Source organism: Symsagittifera roscoffensis, chromosome 9 (genome assembly GCF_963678635.1).
Source record: "Symsagittifera roscoffensis chromosome 9, txSymRosc1.1, whole genome shotgun sequence".
NCBI classification, from domain to species: domain Eukaryota; kingdom Metazoa; phylum Xenacoelomorpha; order Acoela; family Convolutidae; genus Symsagittifera; species Symsagittifera roscoffensis.
The window spans coordinates 31,360,308-31,387,049 of NC_087070.1; the positions used below are offsets into that span (position 1 = coordinate 31,360,308).

The following is a 26,742-nucleotide window of genomic DNA, read 5'->3' on the forward strand; positions in this document are numbered from 1 at the left end:
TGCTTCAATTTGCCATTGTTTTCATTATTACTCATCGTCTATCCAGGCATCTGGATCTGGACCTGTACCCGGGTCTAGGTCCAGTTTGGATCTTCTCTTTGGACCGTCTCTCAGGAAGAATATTTTGAGTTAACTGGTCGCGACTGGAGCGAAGAAGAGTAATTTGAATAACTCTCAGTTTAATTTGACAAAACTCGAATTCTACTTAAAACGGGGGAGGTCAAATTAGGTTTTTTGGAAGAAACACTTCACTATTTACCATTTTTACTGCTTTGTCCGATCACTTTGTTTTCTAATTTATACCATATCGCAGAGCGAAATTGGCTATTTTTTACCGGGGAACTTTTCGGGAAACTAAAGCTTTCTAATATTTTTGCAATCAGTGTTTGTTGATTGGAGCATGAGGTTCGACAAATCTTGTTTCCCAAAAGACTAAAAATTTCAAATGAAGCAAAACCATTAAATTAATTGATTTTGGTGGGCAAAAAAATTTTTTTTACTCAACCCTGCCTGATAATTTTGACTGAAAGTTTACAGCTTGCTTATGAGCATTTGCTTGACTTCTACTGCGAAAAAAATTAAATTGTGTAAGTTTTACCGATAACATTGTCTACACATACGAGCAACAAGACAATATGAAAACATTTTTTAAACGAATTATTCGGATTCCAGAAAAAATTGGAGCTTTCATAGAATACTTTGACCACTGTTGTTGTTCCAAAAATAAAGAAGGTTTTTGATAAAGTATATGTTATTAGTTCATAAACTATTTGAAACTTTTGAAAAGTCTTGTAATTGAAAGAGATTCCTGCACCCAGTTTCAAGAGATAATATTTGATTTTATTATGATTTTAGTAGCTGTCTTATTGAAAATGTAAAAAAAGTCTATTATATAATCAATTATTAATCATTTATAATCTCTTGAAATCCGTATTAAAGTATGCTAAATTTCAGTTAAAGTATAATCAATTATAATCGATTATTTTGTAAGATATAATTCAAGCAATTATAACCGATTATTATCGATTATAATAGGTTTTTTGTACTATTAGATTTATGAAATTTCGAATATCGAAAGTTTTGAAATTTAACATGTCAAAAAAAACCAAAAAAGCATGAAATGAGTTAGAAATTGAATGGGTTTTAGCATGAGTCATACCAATTAAATATGACCGCCGAAGACGATAGAGCGAGACAAAAGTAATCTATTTGATATGAAAAAAAAATTTAGTTACAAAAATTTTAGAAGATACCCTTACATCATAATTCGCCCCCTAAATATTTTTTATTTTTTTTTTGCTTAAGCCCCGAATTATTTCGATAAAAGGCCCTTAATATAAGCCCCCAACTTAATACACCCAACTCTTCGATAACCCTCTTCACCTGCACCAAACTCCTGCTCAAGGCACCCAACTCTTCGGTCACCCTCTTCACCTGCACCTACCTTCTGCCCGAGGCACGGAACAAGAGAACAACATATGAGTCGTTAATGATAAAACTTACTTAATGAATATTGATTAAATCCTTCAACTCGCTTTAAATATGTTTATATTGAATATTCTATCATTATATTCTTTTTTAAATTAATTTTTATAATTAATTTTTTCACCAAATTTTTTTTGAAAAAGTCAGGAATTATAACGCCCTATAATCGATTATCAATGGTTTTCTGTATGATCTATAATCAATTATAATGGATTATAAAAGATTATACTCTCTTGGATAATATCTTGATTATAATCGATTATAATAGATTATAATCTCTTGGAAAATATGACAATTATAATCGAATATTTTCATGACAAGCAATAGCCATATCTCCTATAAAGACAAACTCGTGAAACTTAACATTTTTCCTTTGTCTCTATACAAAGAGCTTCATGTTGGACTGCTTTTTGCAAAATACTAGCTGGAAAATTTGACATCGACTGGAGAAGCCATGTAAGCATCACTGACATTGGAAACCGAAGAGCTCAAATGACACGAAATTTCGTCTGCAAACAAATGCGTCTAAAGAAGTGTGAGTCGGATTTCTGGTTTCGGGCATGTCGTCTTGCTAATCTGTACAACGAATACTTCAAATGTGACGTATTGACCCAGAATGCAAAAACAGACTTCTAGGAATGTACACAAAGTTTTTCAAAACTCGCTACAACGAATCAGACACATGCACTTGGCGCATTTTATGCGAATGTAACAACTGTAAAGACCTGAAGAAACATACATTTTTAACTGAAAACTAATCTTTGAACAATGCAGTGACTGGGTTTTATGCGAACCCGTGGATTATATTCCTAAATCCTTTGTTAATATTATTATTATGATTATATAATCGATTATAATCGATTATAAGAGGTTTTCTGTTGGAACTATAATCAATTATAACTTTTTGGAGATTATAACCTTTTGGAAAATATCACGATTATAATTGATAATAAATCCTTTAAAGACCTAATTTTGGTATTTATAATCAATTATAATCTTGAAAATATCATCACAATAATCCGTTATAATCGATTATTTACGCCTAAACTTGGATGCGGGTTGAAAACTAGCTTTGGGTTTTAGACTATGAATGGCAACGTGAAAAGAAAAAACTGGCAGAACAATTTGGAATTGACTTTTTTATCTTACGAAACTTTAGTGCGCAGAGTCTAAGCTCAGACCATTTGTTCTACAGACTTACAGAGTTTACGAGAAGCTTCTTTTGCATTCTAAACTACATTTGAAATAATTTTATTACGATACTTAAAATAAAAAAGACTACAGCAAGAATTCCCGCACCGGAGTTTCATGAATAATAATCCTTTATAATGGATTTTCATTGTCTGTCTCTAAAAAACTCACAAGATCTATTATAAAATTGGATTGTTTTCTAAATTTTTGTCAAATCAATAAAATCCATTTTAATCTTTTATAATCAATATAATGGGGCGCAGGCTTGGGGATAGGGATAAAAGTAGGGGAGGTAGTCTAAACGTGTGTGAGGGGGGATTGTGGATGTGGGAGTGGGGGAAGGGTAGAAATGTGGAGGAAAGGCAAATTTGGAAGCGAGGGATTGGTAAATGTGTAAATAAATGTAGGGGATGGGATGGTTTGTAAATGTGTAAATGCGGTGGGGGGGGGGGGGGGGTGGCAATTTGGCAAAGGGTTGGGGACATAACGTGGGGGTGGTAAATATGGGAGATGTAAACTGGGGGAGGGGGTGTGGTTCGGGTAAGCGTGGGGGCGGTAACGTAGCGGTAAAAATGCCCTATATTTCAAAATGAGTAGATCTGGATTGCAAGTAGGTCGTGAAAACGCAGAAATGATGCAAATTTTGCAAATGAAATTGCAAAACAAACAGAGATTTTAATCCATTATAATAATTTAAAACGGATTTTAAATAGACTATAATCCATTATAATGGATTATAATCAGGGGCGGATCTAGGATTTTCGCGAAGGGGGGGGGGGGGGGGGAGATTTTCGAAAAATTTTGAAAATTTTGTCGACCTTTTTTTAAGGTCGAGCAAAGTGATGTTTCGAGTTCTCCCAAAGCACTAAAAAGACCCTGTTATGGGAAAAGTTTTAGTGTTCAAGTCGCATAAAGTCTAGAATCAAAGTGCATTTTTCGTTATTTGATCTGGTCTGCCCATTTTTGGTTTTTGATGCATCGGTTTACTGACTTAACAACATAAAACCTGATATTAAGAAATGCATTTATAGTAGAAATGTGCAAGTGATTCAATTTTCACAGAGAATTCTTATTAGAATTTTTATACACATATTTACGAGTTAGCTTTAAAACAGATATAACTTTCTCACTGAAAAGAAATCTAATTCAAAACGATAGGAAAAACATGCAAACATCAATCATCAGAAGTGGCACATGCTAGATGAATCCGATTTTTGCATAGTTTTTTTTATGTACAACAAAAATTTTCAATTACAAAATTTGTTTCATTTTGCCCTTGATCGGGGACAATTAGATGTAGATTTGACAATTTGCTCATGATCTTGACTAATTAGCTAATTGAAGAGTGAGCAGAGGGGGGTACTCGTAGACCCCCATGTTTTAAGATAAGGAGTAGAAAGAAAATCGAGTCTATTGGCTATGTATTAAAATAGGTTATAGGTTTTCCAATGTATTAAGATGGGTTATAGGTTTCAGATGGTAAGATGGTAAGTTTCAAAAAGCTTTTGGCGCCCGGTTTTCAATTTTTTTGGCGCTCGAATTTGCCGATACATGCTTTTCCAATGTAACTCCTACGATTTAGCTTATTTTTCGATTTTTATAGAAAAAAGAGGAAATATGTAAAACATTATTTCTTATAATCATTTTAACGCAAGTTTTCAATTTAACTGCATTCATTTTAAGACATTGAATGCAGCTGCACTATCAGTTATTTACAAGTTCAAAAGTTTCGTGTGTATTCTGTCATCCTGAACATGTCTTAATGGGTAAAAATAACTCAACCCAAATACTAGCAGGAAGTTTCAAAAAATTGTTTGGATTAAAGCAGCCTTGATGTTCCGACTACTTTCGGAGAAAATGACGGAATATTTTTGCTCCGGTTGGTTTTTTCTTCTGACAAGTTTCAATTTTTTAACTAGCCATTTTTCACGGGATTTCTTAAATATCATTCAAAAGGTTTTGTTGGCCTGAGCTTAAATTTGAAGTTATTTTACCTGTGATTATTTTTCGTTAAGTTATGGGGTTTAAAGATAGCCATTTTGGCCTAGTTGGGAAAATTAACGCGCGATACTTTTCGCGCTATTAACGCGTAAGCGGAGATTTAATCCGTCTAAGAAATGTACTTCATATGGCGTGTGGGGGGATGATTTTCGCATAAGAGTCTCAAATAAAAAAACTCTTTGTACATTTAATTTTTTTGTACATATAAATTTTTTTCAAGTTGTTACTGCTTCGTAGATCTTAAAAGGCAGTCGGAACATTCAGGGCTTCACCCTAACAAGAGCAGACTTGTTTTTTGGTCGATCTTTTTTTAAAAGCCTAAAAAACTTTTTTCTATTAGATTACCTTGCTTTTTTCCATATTCTGAGTACTCAATTGTGATCTGTATTGTTTTAAAAAAAAATTGCTTGTTTTGAGAATTGGTCTGTTTTATAACTAAATTTGACCTTACAATATTCGAAAAATTAAGCCGTCTCCTGAATGTAATGGGGTTTCTTAAATTATGAACCACATATTCGTAGATTCTATTTGCCATAGTTTCGACTGTTTTGTTGACTAAATAAATAGTTTTTGTGGGATTTCACTGTGGGTATGAAAACGTACGAAAGTTTTCAAAAAACTAAATTCAAAATTGTTAGTTTTTGGCGGATTGACCTTCCGACGGAAATTGGCTTTGTGCTGAAATGCTCAACTAATATTGTGACCTAATTGTTTAAACAAGGTTAGGCGTGGTGGATTAACGATCCGACGGAAATTGACTCCATTCTGAAATGCTCAAATAATATTTTGACTCAGTTGCTTAAGCAATAATATGCGTGGTGGATCGACTTTCCAACGCTGAATCGACCTTCCAACGGAAACTAACTTCGTGCTGAAATGCTCAATTAATAATGTGACCGAAATGTTTAAACAATGTTAGGCGTGGCGAATCGAACTTCCAACGGTGGTTGGGCCTTCCGACCGAAACTGACTTCGTGCTGAAATGCTCATGTTGTTTAAACAATGTTAGGCGTGCTGGATCGACCTTCCAACCGAAATTGACTTCGAATGACTTTAACTGTCCAGAATTTACTTTGCAAATGGTGAAATGACTACCTGCACCGATGTTTTATGGATAAAAATTGAAAATAATGGATTTTTGCTGACAAAAATGTTGTCTATATAATCGATTATTATGGCAAATTTAGACAACGTAATGGATTTTTAATCCATTTTAATCGTTTAATTTCGAAAAACAAAAATCCATTAAAAACAAAAATCCATTAAAAATCCGTTTTCGAAAAACAAAAATCTATAGGTAACTTTTTGTAAATTTTCATAAACGCGATTGCGATTGAAAATAGGAAAAAATGAAATTTGGTGAGAGAACAAAATAACTAACTTAAGTTTAACAATATTATGAAAAAATGAAAACAAGACAAAAAAAACATTTAATTAAATTGATTAATCAGTTTTAATCCATTTTAATCCATTATAATCGAATAAAATGGATTATTTTCCTTTTGATAAAGTTTTTGTTTGTTATTTCATAGAGACTGACAATGAAAATCCAATATATTCGATTATTATCCATGAAACTTCAGAGCGGGTAGGCATCAAAATGCACGGTGTTGAATTGTATGTGTTAATATTTGTAGCACTTCGTTATCCAATCAGAATACAGCCGTTAATCTATTGGGTTGCAAGTTACGATTGAGTCTTAGTGAACCGGTTGAGGTGCTCGAATTAAGTTTTGACTTGAAAATCGAGAAGGTGCAGTTTTTCCACTGAAAATCCGCGGTCGAGAAGAAGATTTAAGTCGAGCACAAAGTCAAAAGATACCCTATTTCGGTCGAGAAAGCCAATACATAGGTCGAGCACAGTAGAAATATGCCCATTTTTGGTCGAGAGAATAAAAAAAAAGAGCTAGCATAGTCGAATGATACCCATTTTGGGTCGAAAAAATTGAGACCTTTCCATGCAGGTTGAACAAATAAAATTTTAAAAATTGTCGGTCGAGACAGTCAAGAAAGTCGAACACTTTTTTTGGGTTCAGAAAAACCAAATATACCGAAAGTTGGTTGAGAAAGTCGAAACTTACCGAAAGTTAGCTAGCCGTGAAAGTCCAAACATACCAAAATTTTGTTGGAGATGGCCGAAACATTGCAATTTTTGGTGGAGAAAATCGAAATTATCAATCTAGCACCTGGACCCGGGGTGAAAAATGATCTGGTTACTTTAGGGGCATATTGTTCAGTTGGCGGGTGCTTACCATTTCTATTTCCTGTAGCCTCATTTTCTCCTCCCACTTTTCACTTCTCTCCTGGATCTCCTCTCTGTCTTTGTCCAACTTGTCACTCAGCAGATCCATGAATGTCTCCCGCATCACTGCATGGGCCCTCTTCAGGTTATCGGCATTGCGAAGATACTTCTGAACAAAACAGACAGACTAAATGAATCTTCTCATTTCATCACATGCTAAAAGTCTGTGGTATTGCAGCATCCGCAGTACATAACCTTGAGGACAGTTTGCTAGCTACTGCATCTGCAGTAACCATATGTGCTAACTATATCCATTATGCTATTATTATATAAGAGTGGTCAAGGCCATTTGGTGTTGTTAAAACGTTATGGTTGAATTGGTCAGTGTTTTATATCTCATGCTAAAAAACAGTAACCAATCTCAGCTACTAACTTCATTAAAAGACAAGATCAAGACCAGTAAATTAACAGTATCTTTTCTTATTTTTATTCCTCAACACGCTACGCAGTTTAGGGATATCACATGGCGCAGCCAGCAGGATTTTTTGCTCAGGACAATACAACTGACATGGGAATTCCTGTTTACTGGACCACAGCGAACTCTGATCCACCTTGGAATTTTGAAGTATGGTTCGGTCAGTTCCTGATGGCGGTAACTGTAAAAGAAAATGTCAACCCAGAAGTTATGCTGGAAGATCCTAAACCAGTGTTAGAGGAGCCGGAACCCCGTCCAGAAACACCCAGAGAGGGCGAATCTGCTGCTGCAACAGCAGCTAGAGAAGCACGGGACAGACTATTAAAAGATCGAGTAGCAGCCGAGAATGAAGAGAGGAGAGAAAGAGGACCTAAAGTGGGTCACAATATTTACTACAACGAAGTCCAAAAGCGATTAGTATCCAGACTATTTCTTGCGTTTGGGACGGAAGGAAAGAAACGTTTTGTTCAAAAAATCCACATGTGGAGATTTCTAAGTTGCAATTTAAAGAGATGGCTAGATTAGCAAAGATGACTTTTGAAAAATGCCAGAGCATCACTTATGAGCGGTACAAATTATTTAATAGATCGCAGGAAATAGGAGAATCATTAGAGTCATTTCATGCCGCACTAACTGCTCAAGCAGCGAAATCGGCATTGGACACTTTAGAAGATGAGTTAGTCAGAGATCTTTTTATTTCTAAAATGCGAAGGCCAGCATTGCAGGACACGCTCACGTTCGAAACGTTACCTCCCGAAGAAGTATTAAAACGTGCGATAAAATTTGAGCAGAGTAAACAATCGACACAGGCGTTTCAGAAATCCACTCTGGGTACTGCTCAAGCAACAACTCAATCAGGGTCCCAAATTAAAATCAAGCAGGAACCGATTCTGGTGGTAGGAAACAGGAATCAGATTACTAGAAAGCCCTATCGCTAAAAGAATAGACGGAAACAGCCGGAAGGAAGGGCGATATCGAGCAATCATAACGCAGATGATAGGAAACAATGCAACAGGTGTGGCAGACCATTTGTAGACGGTCATTTGAAAAATTGTGCGGCAATGGGAAAACAATGTAAGAACTGCAATAAACCAAACCACTTTGCTCGAATGTGTCGTTCACAACAAGTCAGTGAAATAACTGAGAATACAGAGAGTTCTGAGAAAGAATGTACCTTGATTCAAACATTTGATTCGTGCGAAGAATTCGAGGTATGGCAATTGAACATAAAGACAGTCAGATAGAGATGATCAATCGATACATCGATGAGAAAGGAAAAGACAACAGTGGCAGCACTGGAGTAATCAAACTCGAAACGAAAAAGATTGACATGCGGAAAGATTCATCATCGGGAAGGATGAAATCACTGAAAGCTTTAATCCGAATTGATAATCAAATAATAAATATGACCGTGGACACCGGAAGCCCAACTTCATTTATAAATTGGACAGTGGCGAAACAGATTCCAGATTCATCAGGAAAAATACAGTTTACTCCGGTTGAAAAATTGTACTTACCAGCACAATTCGTGGATTATAATAAAAAAACCAATAGCATTATTGGGTGCTTGTGAAGGGAAATATACGGTCCGCTGGCTGGGAGGTTCCGGAGGCCACTTTTCTGATAACTGAACGAAGGACACGGTGTATTTTAGGGTTAGACTTAAAAAGTAAAGTGGGTATAACCACTACGCAAAGATCCGCCCCGAAGATGAAATCCCGATTTGATATAATGCTGTGCGAACAGTCGGGGCCGTGGAAAGAAAAATTCTATGAGGATTTTAAACCACTGTTTGACAGAAAAGGACGATCAGTACATCATGTCGTAAATACAACGTTCAAATACCCTCTTTGCCCAATTCAGGAAAACGGGAAGAGGATACCCATCCATGTGCAAGAAAAAGTTGAGAAGGAAATTGAAAAATTACTATCAGAAGGCCATATTCAGAAGTTAGATAAGTATACCAGTGATTGTTTCATAGCCCCTATTGTCATCACAGTGAAGAAAGACGATTCAATTAAATTGGCTCTGGATGCAAAGCCCATCAACAGACAATTATATAAAAACAAGTATCAGATGCCGAATGTGGAGGAGCTATTAGACGGTGTTAGTCAGATAGTAACTGCACAAACAGCAGGTACTTTGTTTTTCACTGTGTTAGATTTGAAATATGCATATAGTCAGTTAAAGTTGACTCCACAAACTGCAAGACAGTGTAACTTCAACATCGTAGGGGGGAAAGCTACGGGCACATATAGATTTCTGACGGGATTCTATGAGTTGGCAGATATGCCAGCCGAATTTCAAAAAGCAATGGATCGGACGTTAAATCATTCCAAGAATACGTTTTGTTTCTTGGACGACATACTGATCGTCTCAAAGGGATCGGAGCTAGAACATGAAAAACTAATTACCGACGTTCTAATGAAGCTAGATAAGGAAAACTTATCTCTGAAGCTGTCAAAATGTGATTTCTTCAAAACAGAAGTAAATTGGCTCGGACCTAAACTTTCAGAAAGTGGGGTTACCCCGAAAATTAAGGCTATCCTTAAGTTAGAGCATCCAAAGTCGCTCAAACAACTTAGATCCTTTCTAGGTAGTATTAATCACCTCGCGAAGTTTATACCGAATGCAGCCAATTTGACAGACAAGCTTAGACCATTATTGCGTGAGGAAAATGAAAAGAAAAATTGAAAAAAATTAAAATCCCAGTAAAAAAAAATTTGAATGGGGACCCGAACATACTGAGGTGCTCGAGGAAATCAAACAAGCGGTAGCAAACTTTGATAAACTGAACTATTATGACCCGAATAGGGATACTCGGGTCAAGTGTGATGCAAGCCATAGTGGACTAGGGGCATCTTTAGAGCAACAAACGGAAAAGAGCGAATGGATTCCAATTTCATTCGCGTCACGCTACCTGAATAATCAAGAAAAAACGTATTTTGCTAATGAGCTTGAACTGTTAGCGGTAGTGTGGGCAGTTGATCGTTTCAAACATTACTTATTAGGAAAAGAATTTGTAAAAGTCACTGATCATAAGGCATTAACATCTGCCTTAGAAGGCAACAGGTCTAACAAAACATTTCAATCCCGATTAACGAGGTGGGTGGATAGATTACTGCCCTATCAATTCAAAATTGTCCATATTCCAGGGAAGGATATGGGGATAGTAGATTATCTATCTAGAGAACCAACCGGAGAACCTTGGCCAGAAACCAAGTTGGATGAAAAATTTGTGGTCACTTCGATTGAGTGCTTTCATAGAGCACTCGACTGTTTATACAGTCGACTGAATGATACTGATGTAACAATTCAGAGTGAAAAAGTTCTAGAATATTCTCACAAATAGAAAAGAGAAGACAATTTGCTAAAATCCAGGCGTGGTTGCCATAGCAACAAAACTGTCAAAAACCGAACAAAGCTCGACCGGAACGAGAACTGTGGCAATTCAAATTTTTTGCCTATCAATAACGTGTTGAATCAGAACACTCTTGTCAATTTCAATAGAGCAGTTCAGTCGGTCAATTTAGTCAAAAACAGAAAAATAAACTCAGAAGAAATGGAGGACGGAAAAATGAAGAAAAAGACAGTGAGAATCGAAGACTGTACGGACACAGGAGGAGAGCGATCAATTAACGGAAGCAGAAATAACCGAGACTACCTTCCGTCGAACATGTCGGATTAGAAGAGGAACACTAGATAGAGCGGGGTCAGACAGCTTTGAGGAAGACAGCTGTGCTGCACGACCAGTAATATGGGATCAAGACGCCGAAGAAACAAAAAACTTGCTATCCATTTGGGATCTGGTCAGCAAAGATCAGGAGATGCCCGGAAACATCAAAGAGCTAGAGGCGATCACTCAGATGGTCACGAGCAGCCCAAGAGGCTCACCAACGAAATCAATCATAGAAGTGGATCTAACAGCGGAGGATGACGATCTACTCAAGGAGAGGGTTGACCAATCTCGAGATTCCCTAAAGATTGTCAAAAAAGGGCAGAAAAGCAGGGATGTCAGTCCCCTTTTCAAACAAGCCAGTATGACAACTCAGGAAAGAAACAGAGCAAGAACTCTGCGAAACCTGTTGGAGGCTAACGCTAACTGGAACGCAAATGGGCGCAGATATGACGGACCCAGCCAATTTCATTCGCGTCGCGCTACCTGAATAATCAAGAAAAAAAGTATTCTACTAATGAGCTTGAACTGTTAGCGGTAGTGTGGGCAGTTGATCGTTTCAAACATTACTTATTAGGAAAAGAATTTGTAATAGTCACTTATCATAAGGCATTAACATCTGCCTTAGAAGGCAACAGGTCTAACAAAACATATCAATCCCGATTAACGAGGTGGGTGGATAGATTACTGCCTTATGAATTCAAAATTGTCCATATTCCAGGGAAGGATATGGGGATAGTAGATTATCTATCTAGAGAACCAACCGGAGAACCTTGGCCAGAAACCAAATTGGATGAAAAATTTGTAGTCACTTCGATTGAGTGCTTTCATAGAGCACTCGACTGTTTATACAGTCGACTGAATGATACTGATGTAACAATTCAGAGTGAAAAAGTTCTAGAATATTCTCACAAACAGAAAAGAGAAGACAATTTGCTAAAATCCAGGCGTGGTTGCCATAGCAACAAAACTGTCAAAAACCGAACAAAGCTCGACCGGAACGAGAACTGTGGCAATTCAAATTTTTTGCCTATCAATAACGTGTTGAATGAGAACACTCTTGTCAATTTCAATAGAGCAGTTCAGTCGGTCAATTTAGTCAAAAACAGAAAAATAAACTCAGAAGAAATGGAGGACGGAAAAATGAAGAAAAAGACAGTGAGAATCGAAGACTGTACGGACACAGGAGGAGAGCGATCAATTAACGGAAGCAGAAATAACCGAGACTACCTTCCATCGAACATGTCGGATTAGAAGAGGAACACTAGATAGAGCGGGGTCAGACAGCTTTGAGGAAGACAGCTGTGCTGCACGACCAGTAATATGGGATCAAGACGCCGAAGAAACAAAAAACTTGCTATCCATTTGGGATCTGGTCAGCAAAGATCAGGAGATGCCGGGAAACATCAAAGAGCTAGAGGCGATCACTCAGATAGTCACGAGCAGCCCAAGAGGCTCACCAACGAAATCAATCATAGAAGTGGATCTAACAGCGGAGGATGACAATCTAGGTCCAGAAGTCAGCGAAGTTCAACCTTCGAAAAGGATCAACAAACGGCAAACGCAGTTGGAAAGCTCAGTGGCAGACATGGGAGATGTTGAGAGTTTCAGCTTATCGAAACTATTCGACAAAACACTATTGGCTGAACTCAATTCGGAGGATGTGTGGATGGACCGATTACGTCGCGTAATAGAGAGGAAGGATCGGGCAGGATTTGAACTTATGGGCCCATACACAAATCCGCTGTGGATTCAACTCTCAGTAGTCGATGACTGCATTCTGGTAGACAATAGGATAGCAGTACCAGCTCAACTGCGTCAAGCAGTTATGAAGCGCATTCATAGAGGACATCCGGGGAAAGAGGCAATGATTGACCTGTCAAACTATTTGTGGTGGCCCCACATGCACAAGGATATCGTAAACCTAGCGGAGGAGTGTAGAGAATGTACACGTTATGGTAAGAATGCAAAATATATTTTACCAAAAAATTCTTCACAACCACTGCCACTGCTATCGCAGCCAGGGCTTGAAGTTCAGTTAGATTACGCGGGACCTTTAGAATACTATAAAGGAAAGAAAATTTACCTGCTGACAGCGATTGATCGGTTTTCGAAGTTTCCTTCGGTGAAAGTAACAAAATCAACGGGGGGAAAATCCACTATAAATTTTCTACGGTCGTACATAGATACACACGGTATCCCAGAATCGATAAAAATTGACCAATTTTCCGGATTCAAAGGAAAAGCCATGAAAAAATTCTGTCTCGAAAATAATATAGAACAAAAGTTCTGTCCGGTGGGCGACCATCGCGGGTGTGGTTTAGTCGAGAGAACAATTCAAACTATAAAAAGGCGCTTGGGGGTGATGTTACTGGAAGAAAATGTAAAGTCAATTAAACTATGTCTCAGTACGATCATTAGGGACATGCGGTGGATAAAACAGAAAACCATACAGAAATCACCGTTTGAAGCACATTTTGGTAGATTACCAAAAACGGAATTTAAAACTATACGAGATAAATTTGTAGAATTCTCCGATAATTTAGATAAGCAGCATCTGGAGAGGTCGGCCCTAACTGCAAGCCAACTCAAGGAGAGGGTTGACCAATCTCGAGATTCCCTAAAGATTGTCAAAAAAGGGCAGAAAAGCAGGCATGTCAGTCCCCTTTTCAAACAAGCCAGTATGACAACTCAGGAAAGAAACAGAGCAAGAACTCTGCGAAACTTGTTGGAGGCTAACGCTAACTGGAACGCAAATGGGCGCAGATATGACGGACCCAGCCTCTCGCAATTAGTGGACACCACGAGTACAATCGACCCTGAGCTGCGAAAGGAGCTACTTTACTCATGGGAAAAGGGATTTGTTGAGGACAAACCAAAGGGGTCGGAGTGGAACAGCCACAACCTCAGTCGCAGAGACGAGACGAGAAAAAATGGGGCGGCACTGACAAAACCGTTCAAGGGGAAGGTTGCTTTAGATTCACCAAAAACAGTTACAACAGCTGCAGGAGCAGTATACAGGAAAAGTGATCTGGTGAGGTTACCGAGTTCCCCTACGAAGACACACAAGGAGGGAACAAATCAAAAGGAGAAGGCAAAAAGTCCACTAGAGGAGCCAAAGAGCAAACACCAGAAGAAACATGACGAGCTATTGGCGGACACGATATCGGAAGAGGAGGACTGGAATATATCGAGGGAACAGGCAAAAGACCTGTTTCAAGACAGCGAGACTGTCGTAACATCGCGGGACACACCGGTTGGTGGGGGACTCAACCTAGCAATAAAGCGAGCAAAGCCGAACCTCTGGGGTCCAAAGACAATGGGACCGAAAACGCAAGAACAGGTGGCGCTAAACCCGGTAGGGGAATCGCGAGATAAAAGAGATCAAACACTTAAAAACAAGGGCAAAGAAAAAAGAAAGCTGCTGTAGCAGCAGAAGAAGTTACTAATCCAAAACAATCAGATAGGGATCAAGCTGATCGTGCAGGCACTTCGGGCACCAAAAGTGGACACTCTAGGAAGCGCATAACAAGGGACACGTCACCTAGCTCAATCTTAAATGCGTTCCAAAAACAAGATATGGGAGACGAAGAATGGCAAAGCCTCGCCGATCAAGTGCTGACTAGAGGTCTGCAAAGAACAGCGGACGAAATTATTAAATCCAGAATGCAAAATCAAACAGAGACGACAGGCGAACACGGATCTCCGTCAGGAATTTCGGACGATTCAGTCGTAGACGATCAATGAAGCGCGAACGTCAGGCGTAGTAAGCGAACCACGAAAAACCAGGGGCCTAAAAGACTGGGCAGCCCCGTCAAACATTCGGTTAAATTCATTAGCGCGGATGACGATACAGACGTTAACGAAATGGCCTAAGAGCAGTACCGATCCGGACTGGCGAATGTCAAAACGGACAAGAACAATCCGATGGAAACCCGACTGAAGCTTCTAGAACGCCATTTATTTCGCAAGAAGTTTGGGTATGCCGCTTTGGATACGACACAACCATGGAGCACGCAGTGGAAAGTGCCGTTAGAAATTAAGAAGAAAGAAATGGAAAAGAAAAACTTATAGTTAAAACTCAAAATAGAACATTCATGCATCAATGGCACCACGAAAACTGAGCTGAAAACTCATAGTATTGTTATTTATAAAAATTTTATATGTATTAGATAAAATTTTATTTGGTCCCTGGGGGAATGTGGTATTGCAGCATCCGCAGTACATAACCTTGAGGACAGTTTGCTAGCTACTGCATCTGCAGTAACCATATGTGCTAACTATATCCATTATGCTATTATTATATAAGAGTGGTCAAGGCCATTTGGTGTTGTTAAAACGTTATGGTTGAATTGGTCAGTGTTTTATATCTCATGCTAAAAAACATTAACCAATCTCAGCTACTAACTTCATTAAAAGACAAGATCAAGAACAGTAAATTAACAGTATCTTTTCTTACTTTTATTCCTCAACACGCTACGCAGTTTAGGGATATCACAAAGTCAAAAAGTTTTGCGGGTTCAAAGACAAGGGCCTCCTTATTGATTGAAAGAAGTATACTTTGCAAAACACCCAATCTACGCTATTGTTCCTTTCACCTCTTTCTGGGTAAAAACCTGTCGGGATAAATGGTCGAGATAAAATCTGCTGCTTTAAATTAAGTATATTAGGGGCTTCAATATGAGCTTCATCGCCACCAAATTGCTCCAAGACACCTGAAATTGCAAGTGAAACCCAAGTTAGGACAGTGTTTTATCCAGAGTTTTGAGAGAAGCAGGAACTACAACATTAACCATTTGTTGTAAAAATAGCGCAGTGAAAGTTTCGTTTGAAAATAACTTTAAAAACGCTCATATTCATGAAAATTTTGATTTTTTTGTCTTCCTTTTTCAATATTCATCTTTGTTTTTGATCTCGAAAGAAACTAAAGATAACCTGTGCTTTTAGAGACAATGCTCCCTAAAGAGAACTCGTTGGAAGTCAGATATAAAAATTAAGTCAATTAAACCGCTTTCAGCCGCCTGTCTGAATTTTTCCCTTTTTCAGACTAAATGGCCTAAAACTTTCGAAAAACATTGTGCTCTCAATTACCCTTGCATGCAATATTTAGTTTAATTTAGCTTGATTTTTAAGTTTTGCTGTTTTTACCGTATTCAGTTGCCATTTACTGAAAAAAAAAATTGAAAAAGTTGAAAAAAAATTCTAACAATTTTTTATTATTATATCCTGTTTTTTGAACACTTTTTGTCATTTTTTTCTATACTTCAAGTGTAGCTGTTTTTACCGTACTCAGTTGCCATTTACTGAAAAAAAATGAAAAAGTTGAAAAAAATTCTATCAATTTTTTATTATTATATCCTATTTTTTTTGAACATTTTTTGTCATTTTTTTCTATTCTTCAATTGTAGTTGTTTTTACCGTACTCAGTTGCCATTTACTGAAAAAAAAAATGAAAAAGTTGAAAAAAATTCTATCAATTTTTTATTATATCCTAATTTTTTTGAACACTTTTTGTCATTTTTTTCTATTCTTCAATTGTAGTTGTCCGGCCATTCTGAGCCCAGCAACTGACCATACTTGTTCATGAGTTGTCGCTGTTCAATATTTCTTGATGTGTGAAGGGGGAGTGATGGTGGAAACTAAAATTCCAACAAATTATTATTGTAAATAATTAAATTTATTGGTAAAATTTTCCGTTACGAAGAAAATAGCGGAACATATTTGTTGAGTTTTTCATTTCGACCAATTTCGGCAATCGAAATAAATTTTTACCAACAAAATTTATATTGCGATAAAGACATGGACGCCTTGAGTTCAATTGTAAGAATATTTTTCACCTGAGGTTGAATTTGGTGAAGTTCTTGTCTTTGAAAATGGCTAAATTGGCCATGCTCTTGACTAATATATGCGCTCTTCTGAGAATTTATTTATGCTGGTGAAGCGCGAGCACGAAAAAAAAACTTAAGCATGGCAAATTATTCCGCTCTCAAAACCATTCAAATTCATCCGAGGCAAGCTAATTGAACATATTAATTTCCTATATGACCCAAATTATCACACTTACTTATTCGTATTGGCAGTTGAAAGAAGAGCAAAAAACGATCGCCCCGATACGAGCACTGTTGCAAGCATAAAACACAATGTTTTAGTCTTGTTACTTAGCTAAATTGCGTTGAGTATTGGTTCTACAAATAGTCTAAAACGAGAAAAACGTGAACCGATTTGTCTAGATTTTTCTAGTGAATCGACGTTTTTAGAAAATTTTCAATGCAACTCAATTTTAGATTCAAAAGACCTGGTTATGATATACTTTTCAACTTCATCTGCATCACCGGTAAATTTTCTGATTTTTCAATCGTTTGTTTGCAGAATAATCAGTAGATTTTGTCAATGATTTTGTCAACATTTTTCAGATTTTTGTATATTCAAAACATTGATACCATTTAAAAACAGACACATTTAAATCATACTGAAAAACATTAACAGTCTGAGTTGCAAGAATAATGACCAGGTATTTGCACTGATTGAACCCAGCCTAAAGTGTAATTTTGCAGAAAAAATAGACAATTTTTTAAAATCAAAGTTTGATTAAATAAAATTGTCCTTTTTTCTGCGAAGCTACACTTTAGGCTGGGCTTACACTATATACTCCAACTTACCCGGATGACTTTTGCACTTGGTTTTTCTCTAGTGTCGAAATTGATATAGTTTTTGCAGGAGACTGTGATAAATAAACCCTTATTGGTCGGGTTGGGAGGCTTGCAGGATGTTGTAGGTTTCTTAGTGGCTACCATTACTGCAAATGTCTCGCAAAAGTAAAATGAGATTAGTCAAGCCAATAATCTTAAACGAATCATGAAGTTTAGCACATTTAGGTTATTATCATTCCAAAAAATCTGCCTTAAATACAAAAGGGAAAGATGAAAGAATTGTTGAGTATTTGTACAACTCAATTTTGAAAAGAAAATATTTAGTAAAAGTGTCTCATTTGAAAACTTTCAAAGTTAAATTTAACACAACACCATAGCGTTGATGGCACAATTGATGAAGCAAAACTTTGATTTAAACTTAAGATAATGAACAAAAACAGTGTAGTTTTTCACAAGATAAAGCGATAAAAAGGTCGCTGCGACAAGTCATTCAAAAACGCAGTCGTTAATTTTTCATTAACGTCAAACACAGTAAGCGACCGGTGGCTTGAAGTAAAGATAATTAATAGAAAAGAAATCAAGTGTGCGTGTCATAGTATATGAAAGAATATGAGCTCAATCGAAATTGAAATCTTGTAGCCGATCAATTTTTAATCCGTCGGCAGATGTCAAAAGAGAAGAAAAAATTAAACGGAGGGACAATTAAAAAATTATTGGGGTGGTCCTTTGAAAGTAGATCAGTCAATTTAATATGGATGAAGCAAGGTCGAATAAAGATAAACATTAGAAAACAGGTAAGAGATTTTAATTATACAATACAAGCTGCGTTAACATTCTCTGCGTCTTCATTATGCCGGTCGATATTTCTTACGATTTTCAGAGCAGTAAGGAATGCATGTTTGAGGTGATTTTGTATGCAGACTACTTTTAGAATAAATTTTTACTGTGGGGATCGAACCTGCTCTCTACCAGTTCCGAAGCGGATGTGCTACACACCATCCTTCGTTTAAAACGAGTCTACGTAAAATGATTTTTTAATACCCGCGTTGACGATCCTACAAAAACTTACTCTGTATTAGAAACTCTTATAAGATATGTACGAAACTTTAAGTTATAAGAATAAAGCTAAGCAAATTTTTCCCAAAAAAAAAAGATTTTAAAAAATCCTTGTATGAAATATTTTGATTGTCCTTTTATACTAAAATTACGCATTCCAAGCAATTTTAATTATTTTCCCCTTTAAAAGTAAAAGTTTGGAGATTATGGCTATCTTATATGCATTTCTAACAATGATTTCAAAAACAAAAAAATGCTTTTTTTTTCAGAAAATTTCTTGGTCATACATAATTTGCGGTTTGAAATTTTTTTGGGGACAAAAAACAATTTGACAAATCATGCTATGTAACTTTGGACGTGTTTTATGTGGAATTCAGATATATATTGATGAAAACTTTTGCAGTCCGCAAGTAGCAATCATTTGTATACAATAAGAATTTACGATAAGATTGCCTCAATTAGAATTGTCAGTTTTGGCCTTTAAGATTCCCTTATAGTACTTTGCGATAGTGGATTTGGATGGTTTTTTCTTTAGAAAATTTGAAATTTAAATTTTTTGGTTTTGTAATTTTTTTGAAGGAAATTTTTTAAAAGATAACTTTGTTATGAGGAAATTTCCCTATCTGATAACTTTCTTAGAAAACTTATTTTCTAAGAATGTGAAGAAAATTTTATGAGAAAACTTCTAAGATAACAATTTTTGATCAACCCAGCTCCTAAGAAGACTTTATCTATGATACTTAAAGCAAAATTCAATTTATTATGCCGGTTTCAAAAGTGTTCTGAATTAAGAATTTAATATTTAGTCAGCCTAATTATTTAACAATTTAATAGACAGCCGGAACACAGGGGGGGGGGGGGGGGGTTAGGGGAGGAGGGGTTTAATCTTTGAGCGGTTGCCAAGAGCGCTTGCCATAAGGCTCCCCCCTAAACTCCCTTCCGGTTGGCAGCCGGATTCAAACCTTCAACCCTCAAAATAACCTCTCGATTGTCCCGCTCAGCTGCAATCTCCTCTTCATCTTTTCTCCGCTTCGCCTTTCGCTTCATTTTGTCCACCGCGCGTACAGCATCGAAAGCACTGCGGGCTCTACTGCTCGTTTCCCCACTATGCTCCCCCATTCTGTTTTTACTCCCCCACCCTTTTCCACTTTTCTCGTTCTTCTCTCGTTTTCCGTCCTCGTGGTCGGAGCCTTCTGCTCCGCTTGAGGGTGCCGCAGACTTGGCCCGCTTTGAAAGTAAATCCCGGAATCGGTGAGGTTTTTCTGGACTCTTTTCAGTTGCGGCAACATCCGTAGAGTCAGTTTTCTGGATTGAAACAGTTTTGCCTAAATGTAGTTCGTCGTTGTTTCTTTCTCTCGTTTCTGTATTGAAATATTGTAAGTCTTCTGTTTTTGTTGTTGAATTTTGACCGATTGCTTGGGGAAAGCTTTCATAGTTGTTGTCATAGTGATTTATAAGACGCGGCGAGTCTTCGTTCAAATCTGATATAGGATCCATATCAAATAGTTAATCAATTGTTTTAACTCATAGTAATTAAAAAATTAAAATGAGAGGAGGTTTGAGTTCAGCGGCTTTGTGCTAGTGTTCCAAAATATATGTTTTTGTGTAATAATGAAAGAAAATAATGTGTAAATCTCAACGTATTATCACAGTTAAATGTTCGTTTTGATTGTTTTGTATGTGGTGATTACATAAAACCACTGTTGTGATTAGTCTTTTTATTCGATTCAAAGCACCTTCACGTGCTCACACTGAAGCGCTTTCAAATCATAAAATTTATATCTGCCATTATTTTCAATTTATAATAGAATGATTCTTAAAGATATCCTTTACGAGTTGTAGAAACAAAAATAATAACAAAAACTCAAAAAAAGAATCAAATCAGGCGTGAAATAATATGCATAACATAAAAAGGATTTTGAGCGGTCAACGCGAAATAAAAATGTCCAAAACGTCCATTTGATATTCTACTGCAAGGTCTTATTTTTAGGAGGAAGGCAACCATTATTGCGACAAAATTCGACTGCAAGCAGGGCAGAAATAATCGGCAGGTTCTGATCGCAGCTACTACTGTCAAAATTTTCTTACGTCTTCTTGAAGTTTCAACTCTTTTCTGTTGACTTTTTCAGGAATTTGAATTTTTAACAAATACAGCTATAACTTTTTGATTAAATAGAATACCTGTCTAACTTTAAAAATGGAGTTCTATATCAATTGTCTCGATCAAAATTTCTTGACTTCGAATATAGTTAGTAACGTCAACAGATTGATTTTTCTTAGCGTTTTGAGATTTTAAAACTAGCACTCTCAATGTCGGAGCAACGGGCTTGCGGCAAAAGACTTGGCACTTGGCTGATAGCTTGATTTTGTAGTCATAAAAAACAGACACGCACAGACAATTCGGCCAAAGACAATTCAGCCAATTTGAAATTCAGACAATTCAGCCAAATAAATACAGACAATTCAGCCTGAGACAATTCAGCCAGTTTTACAAAACGCTAGATTCGAAATAAAAAATCGGTGTTGGAGTTATTTCTCGGTTTAAGGTCGCCAGTGGGCGGCTACGCGCGCGTCGTCGCTTCGCGGCGATAACCGGCTCTAAATTTCGTATAAAGTCCTACCCTCTGTTGGCACGCTCGCAACACGTAGGCGCGACTGCGGCGGTCATTATTATTGGCTGAATCGTCTGCATATTTTTGGCTGAATTGTCTGAATTTCAAATCGGCTGAATTGTCTTTGGCCGAGTTGTCTGGACGCGCATAGATAAAAAAAATTGAAACAAGATTTCAAAAATAGGTTATAATTGGGTATAAATAGGTTAAAAAATCTTTAAAAATCCTCAAATCTATTTTGAATACGTTTGAATACGTTTTTTCACCGTAATTATGGATAAAAATGAATTTTTGAAAACTTTACTTTTTATTTCAGTTCAATGCAGTTAAAAGTTTTTGTCAGTTTGTGTCTATTAAGTATGCATTTCAATGAAAAAATGACAAAACAAAAATCGGTCAATTAATGTGGCAAAATGTTGAAGTTGACCTATGAGTGTCAATTACGGTACTGCGACGTCAGAGAACTTTTATATTGGTAATGCGAATACTTTTGTAGTAAAAGTTCTTATCGGGCATTTTTCTTGTGACAAAATAAACACTTTCTAGGTTCGTTCCCACTTGTTCCCACTTAGGCTAGAGGTAATTTGGTCGCCTTTGCAACCTAAGATCTGGTCTCCAGGTCTTTTTTTCCAGTATGAATGAGATTGAAGTTTTTTTTTGGTAAAAATTGAATTACCGGACATTTGTTTTTCTGCTCATTTTTTTTCGGCTTAGTTGCCACATCTGCCACATCTTAGTGCCATAAGTAATTTGCATCATTGCTGCAAGTATTGTTCCTTGTAATTTTAAAGTGGGGCTTTAAAATGTTACAATTTTTTTTCGGCGCAACTGATGTCTGCCCGAAAATTATCGGCTTGGTTTCCGCTTCGTAAGCTTTGTGCCGTCGCAATTTTTGGCTGTTTTGCTTAGCATGTCTGCCTAGAATGAACTTTTATCGACACCTACGAGAATTTTGATTGACATATATTTTTTTATTTTGTTTGTTCGATTCGCTCCGCTCAGCCTCTGTGTACTTTTTCTTAACTTCCTATGGTATAACAATCTTACTGCCATTTTTGAAAGATTCTTTGAAAACACGTTTTTAGGTAACAAAATTTGGTCACCCGCGCTGATTTCTGGTCTTTTCTGTTATACAGCCCAAAAATGATAATTTTGTTATTTTGAAAGTTTCATTATAATGCTGGAACCTGATTGCTTGAAGTTCATATCAGGAAAATAAATCTAAGATTTCAATGAAAACAAAAGCTCAATTATCAGTCTAATATTTTTGGACCGCATAAAAAACCTTGTTTTTGAGTAGAAAAGTAAAATATGATCTTTATGTCTGTGTATCTAAATCTAATTATAGTCATATGGATGAATTGCAAAGAAGAAAAGTTACAAAACTAAACCTCATTTCTGTAATACGAAACACCAATTATTTCTAATTTTCTGTAATAAGAAGTACTACTTATTTCTATTTTAGTGAAATGACCGTGAAGTGGCTAGTTTTTCCACGCTTGTACTTTATATTTGTTCTTGCAGTTTTTCCAGGCTTGTACTTTATATTTGTTCTTTCAATTGTGCTTGCGGTTTTGTAGAAATGAAGACAAAATATTTTAAAACAAAATGGATAGCAAATGTAAACAAGACTGCTCGTATCAAGGCGAAGCCCTGAATGTTCCGACTGCCTTTTAAGGTTTATGGAGCAGTAGTAACATTAAAAAATTAAATGTAAGAAAAAATAAAATGAAAAAAATTTTTTTTTTCTAAAATTTGAAATTTTTTATGAAAATCCTCGCCCCACACGCCATACAAAGTACAAAAGGATAGATTTAGCTCCTTGTAACAAAAGAATTATGACAAAAAAGCTTCTTTTAACCAATTTGAAACGATTTCTAAGACGGATTAACTCTCCGCTTACGCGTTAATAGCGCGAAATATATCGCGCGTTAATTGTCCCAAATTGGCCAAAATGGCAATCTTTAAACCCCCATAACTTTACGAAAAATAATCACAGGTGAAATATATTTTCAAATTTGAGCTCAAGACAACAATACCTTTCGAATGATATTAAAAAATCTCGTCAAAAATGGCTAGTTAAAAAGTCGAAATTTGTCTGAAGAAAAAAAACACACCCCGAGCACAAATATTCCGTTACTTTCGTATCGAAAGTCGGAACAACAAGACTGCTCGTATCAGGGCGAAACCCTGAATGTTCCGACTGCCTTTTAAGGTTTATGGAGCAATAATAACATTTAAAAATTCAATGAAATAAAAACAAAATCAAAAAAAAAAATTTTTCTAAAATTTGAAATTTTTTATGAAAATCATCTCCCCACACGCCATACAAAGTACAAAAGGATAGATTTCGCTCCTTATAACAAACCAATTATGGCACATTAACTTCTTTTAACCAATTTGGAACGATTTCTAAGGCGGATTAACTCTCCGCTTACGCGTAAATAGCGCGAAATATATCGCGTTAATTGTCCCAAATTGGCCAAAATGGCAATCTTTAAACCCCCGTAACTTTACGAAAAATGATCACAGGTAAAATATCTTTTCAAATTTGAGCTCAAGACAACAATACCTTTCGAATGTTGTAAAAAAATCATTCAAAAATGGCTAGTTAAAAAGTCGAAATTTGTCTGAAGAAAAAAACCCACCCCGAGCACAAATATTTCGTCACTTTCGTATCGAAAGTCGGAACATTAAGTTATAAAATTTCAATGGAATATGTTTTGGCATACAAATGGCACACAAAATCTCCAGCATGGTAGTAATATTCTAACTTTTTTCCGGTTAAAACTTTGTTTTAAAAATTGGTTTTGTTTGTTGCGTTTTTGAAAAAAATACACCACGAGTTAATTATTACATGGTTTATAATTTAAAATGAAAGTAAATACATATCTGTATTTGATTTTTTTTACAAACTACATGAACATGTAATTCACATGTGACACGGAGTTTTCCCGAAATTTCAACCCTATGTGACAGACTTTGTGAAATTACAATTTTTAAATCTAATATCAAACAAATAATCAAATCTTCTAAAAAACCAAAAGAAATAAAAACAAAACGATCCAATAAATTATAAGAAAAAAATCTCAAAATCAAAAGCAAAATAGAACATCTAACTAATAAGAAAAAATGTGGAACCCGTCGCTGAATTTAACAGACGGACAAAAAGCGATTCGAATTTGTCTTCACCATTTTACGGCCGCTAATTGTGTTCAGTTAAAAAGAGAATTACGCCGGCTTTCATCTAATAAAGAGGATGGCATTCTTTTTCAAAGTTGTGAAGAAACGTCCCTATGTGTTAGGGAACTGTATCTAACAATTTGTCTTATCTTGAAAGAAACTCAAGATAAGGATCTAGCAACTGCTGAGTAAGCAATTTAGTTTCAGATTTATGATTTTGATTATTACCTTGGTAATATTGCAAAGTCTACATAAACAAAAAAGACAAGTTCAATGACTAAATATAAGCAGGTAATATATAAAAAACGAAATCAAAAATCAACCTTTGAGATTGAATACTCGCACTCAGTAAAAAACAACAACAAATGATAATACAGGATTTTATTGACAGTCCCAATAAATTTCAAAAAGAATTGATTATAATCAAACAAAATGGATTATAATATTCCTATTTTTGGAAAATATAAAAAACCTTTTAATCGGTTCTAATCGATTATTTTTTGAAACCTTTTTCTCAAATTTTATTGAATCGCAATCCATTTTACTGGCGTATAATACTTTCTTATTCATCCTACGTCACTGCTTCAATTCATTTCTTTATGTTTCATTTTGTGTGCTTTTTCAGTTGCTATCATTTCTTAAAGTTTTTTTTGGATTCAATTTTTTGAACAATTTTTCGAAAATAAGATTTTCAATTAGTGCGACCTCAAAAAATTCTTAAAACGCCTAAACATGATAATGCGAGTGTTTCCTTTTTTAAACTAGGTTGTGTCAACGTCTCGCCAGGATTTAACCTCCATTTAGCCGATAGAACTTAGACCAAAAAACAATATTACCTTCAAGCCGAAGTTTTCAAGATAAGAGACTGGGGGGGGGGGGGGTGTTGTGTTGGCATACCCAATAAATCATTTGAAAAGATGGGTTGAAAAATTCAAAACAAACCTCCTTGTTTCCATTTGTCTTGAGATAAGTCAGCACTTTCATAAAACTGTCTTATGAAGCACCCATCAATTTGAAAAAATTTGGTCCAGAAAACTGCTTGAAAACAAGTTTCATTCGAGCTTAGTCCCCTTGTATAAAATTGAACCACCTGTCACCTGAAGATGCTTCCTACCTACACTCGCGTGTCACCTGAAGGTGTATCCTACCTACACTCACTTGTCACCTGAAATTGCATCCTACCTACACCCACCTGTCACCTGAAGGTGCATCGTACCTACATCCACCTGTCACCTGAAGGTGCGTTCTACCTACATCCACCTGTCACCTGAAAGTGCTTCCTACCTACATCCACCTGTCACCGGAAGGTGCATCTCACGGGCCATCACTTCTTTCATGAATAGGGGAATCTGATGAACTAGAAGAAAGTGTAATTTTGTACTTATAGCTTAAATTTAAAACAAATATGATTTTTACTGTGTTTTCATTCCGAAAAGCTAAATTTTCATACATTATATTTGATTTTTCTTGTGCGATAAAATTTTTATAGAAGAAAGGGTTGTAGCCTTGATATAATAGATTATAAGAAATCATAAAAATTTTCTGAACATTTATAATCATTGATTATAGCTTATTAAAATGAAATGTCACCAAAAATGTTATCTTTATAAATGTTATAGATTATAAATCGTTTAAACATCCAAAATTGGCGCTTACAATCAATTATAATTTTTCTAAAAGTACGGTTATAAATATAAAAACTGTGATCCTTATAATGGATTTTAAATCGCCTAAACATCTAAAGTTGGCGCTAATGATTATTTATAATTTTGCTAAAAAGTACGATTATATTTATAATATAATCGATTATTTTCTTTTTTTTTACTGAGTGCGGGTATACACATCTTTTGAGAGCTTAAATAAACCGCAAGATAAAATTGACAGGTCCGTTAAAATTAATGGATAAACATTAACTCTGTTTTGCCCTGTGATTAAATTTATGTTAAAAGCAAAGGTCTAAAACTGTTTTTCAATTTGTATTTTCAGCTTGTTTTTTTTTGAACACTCGTCTCAGAACATCAGTACAGTTTTCAGCAAAATACTCTAATACGCTTGGTTGATTTCTCGACATTTGCTATTTTTGTTGCTGGGAAAGTGTATACAATTCGTGACATCCCATCCGAGAATCTAAAATCCTTTTAAAACGCTTTTTCCAATGCGATTGATCATTTT

The 26,742-nt window shown here is 36.1% G+C and overlaps 2 protein-coding genes across 4 annotated transcripts in view; both read right to left on the reverse strand.

Moving 5' to 3' along the window:
• LOC134854051 (uncharacterized protein DDB_G0284459-like) overlaps positions 1 to 20,501 on the reverse strand; it is a 42,881-nt gene extending 22,380 nt beyond the window's left edge. Inside the window, exons 1-2 of one of the 3 annotated variants that reach the window (XM_063870121.1) lie at positions 19,757 to 20,501; positions 6,929 to 7,087 (exon numbers count right to left, since the gene is read on the reverse strand). In XM_063870121.1, the coding sequence (XP_063726191.1) occupies positions 6,929 to 7,087; positions 19,757 to 20,272 (675 nt within the window). In that variant the 5' untranslated portion in view covers positions 20,273 to 20,501. Of the gene's footprint in view, positions 1 to 6,928; positions 7,088 to 17,728; positions 18,264 to 19,756 lie in introns of those variants that run through there. The other 2 variants (XM_063870122.1, XM_063870123.1) reach the window with 2 other exon arrangements.
• The window catches only part of LOC134854228 (hypoxanthine-guanine phosphoribosyltransferase-like), a 449,675-nt gene that overhangs the window by 143,772 nt on the left and 279,161 nt on the right, over positions 1 to 26,742 (reverse strand). The gene's annotated exons all lie outside the window — the stretch shown is intronic.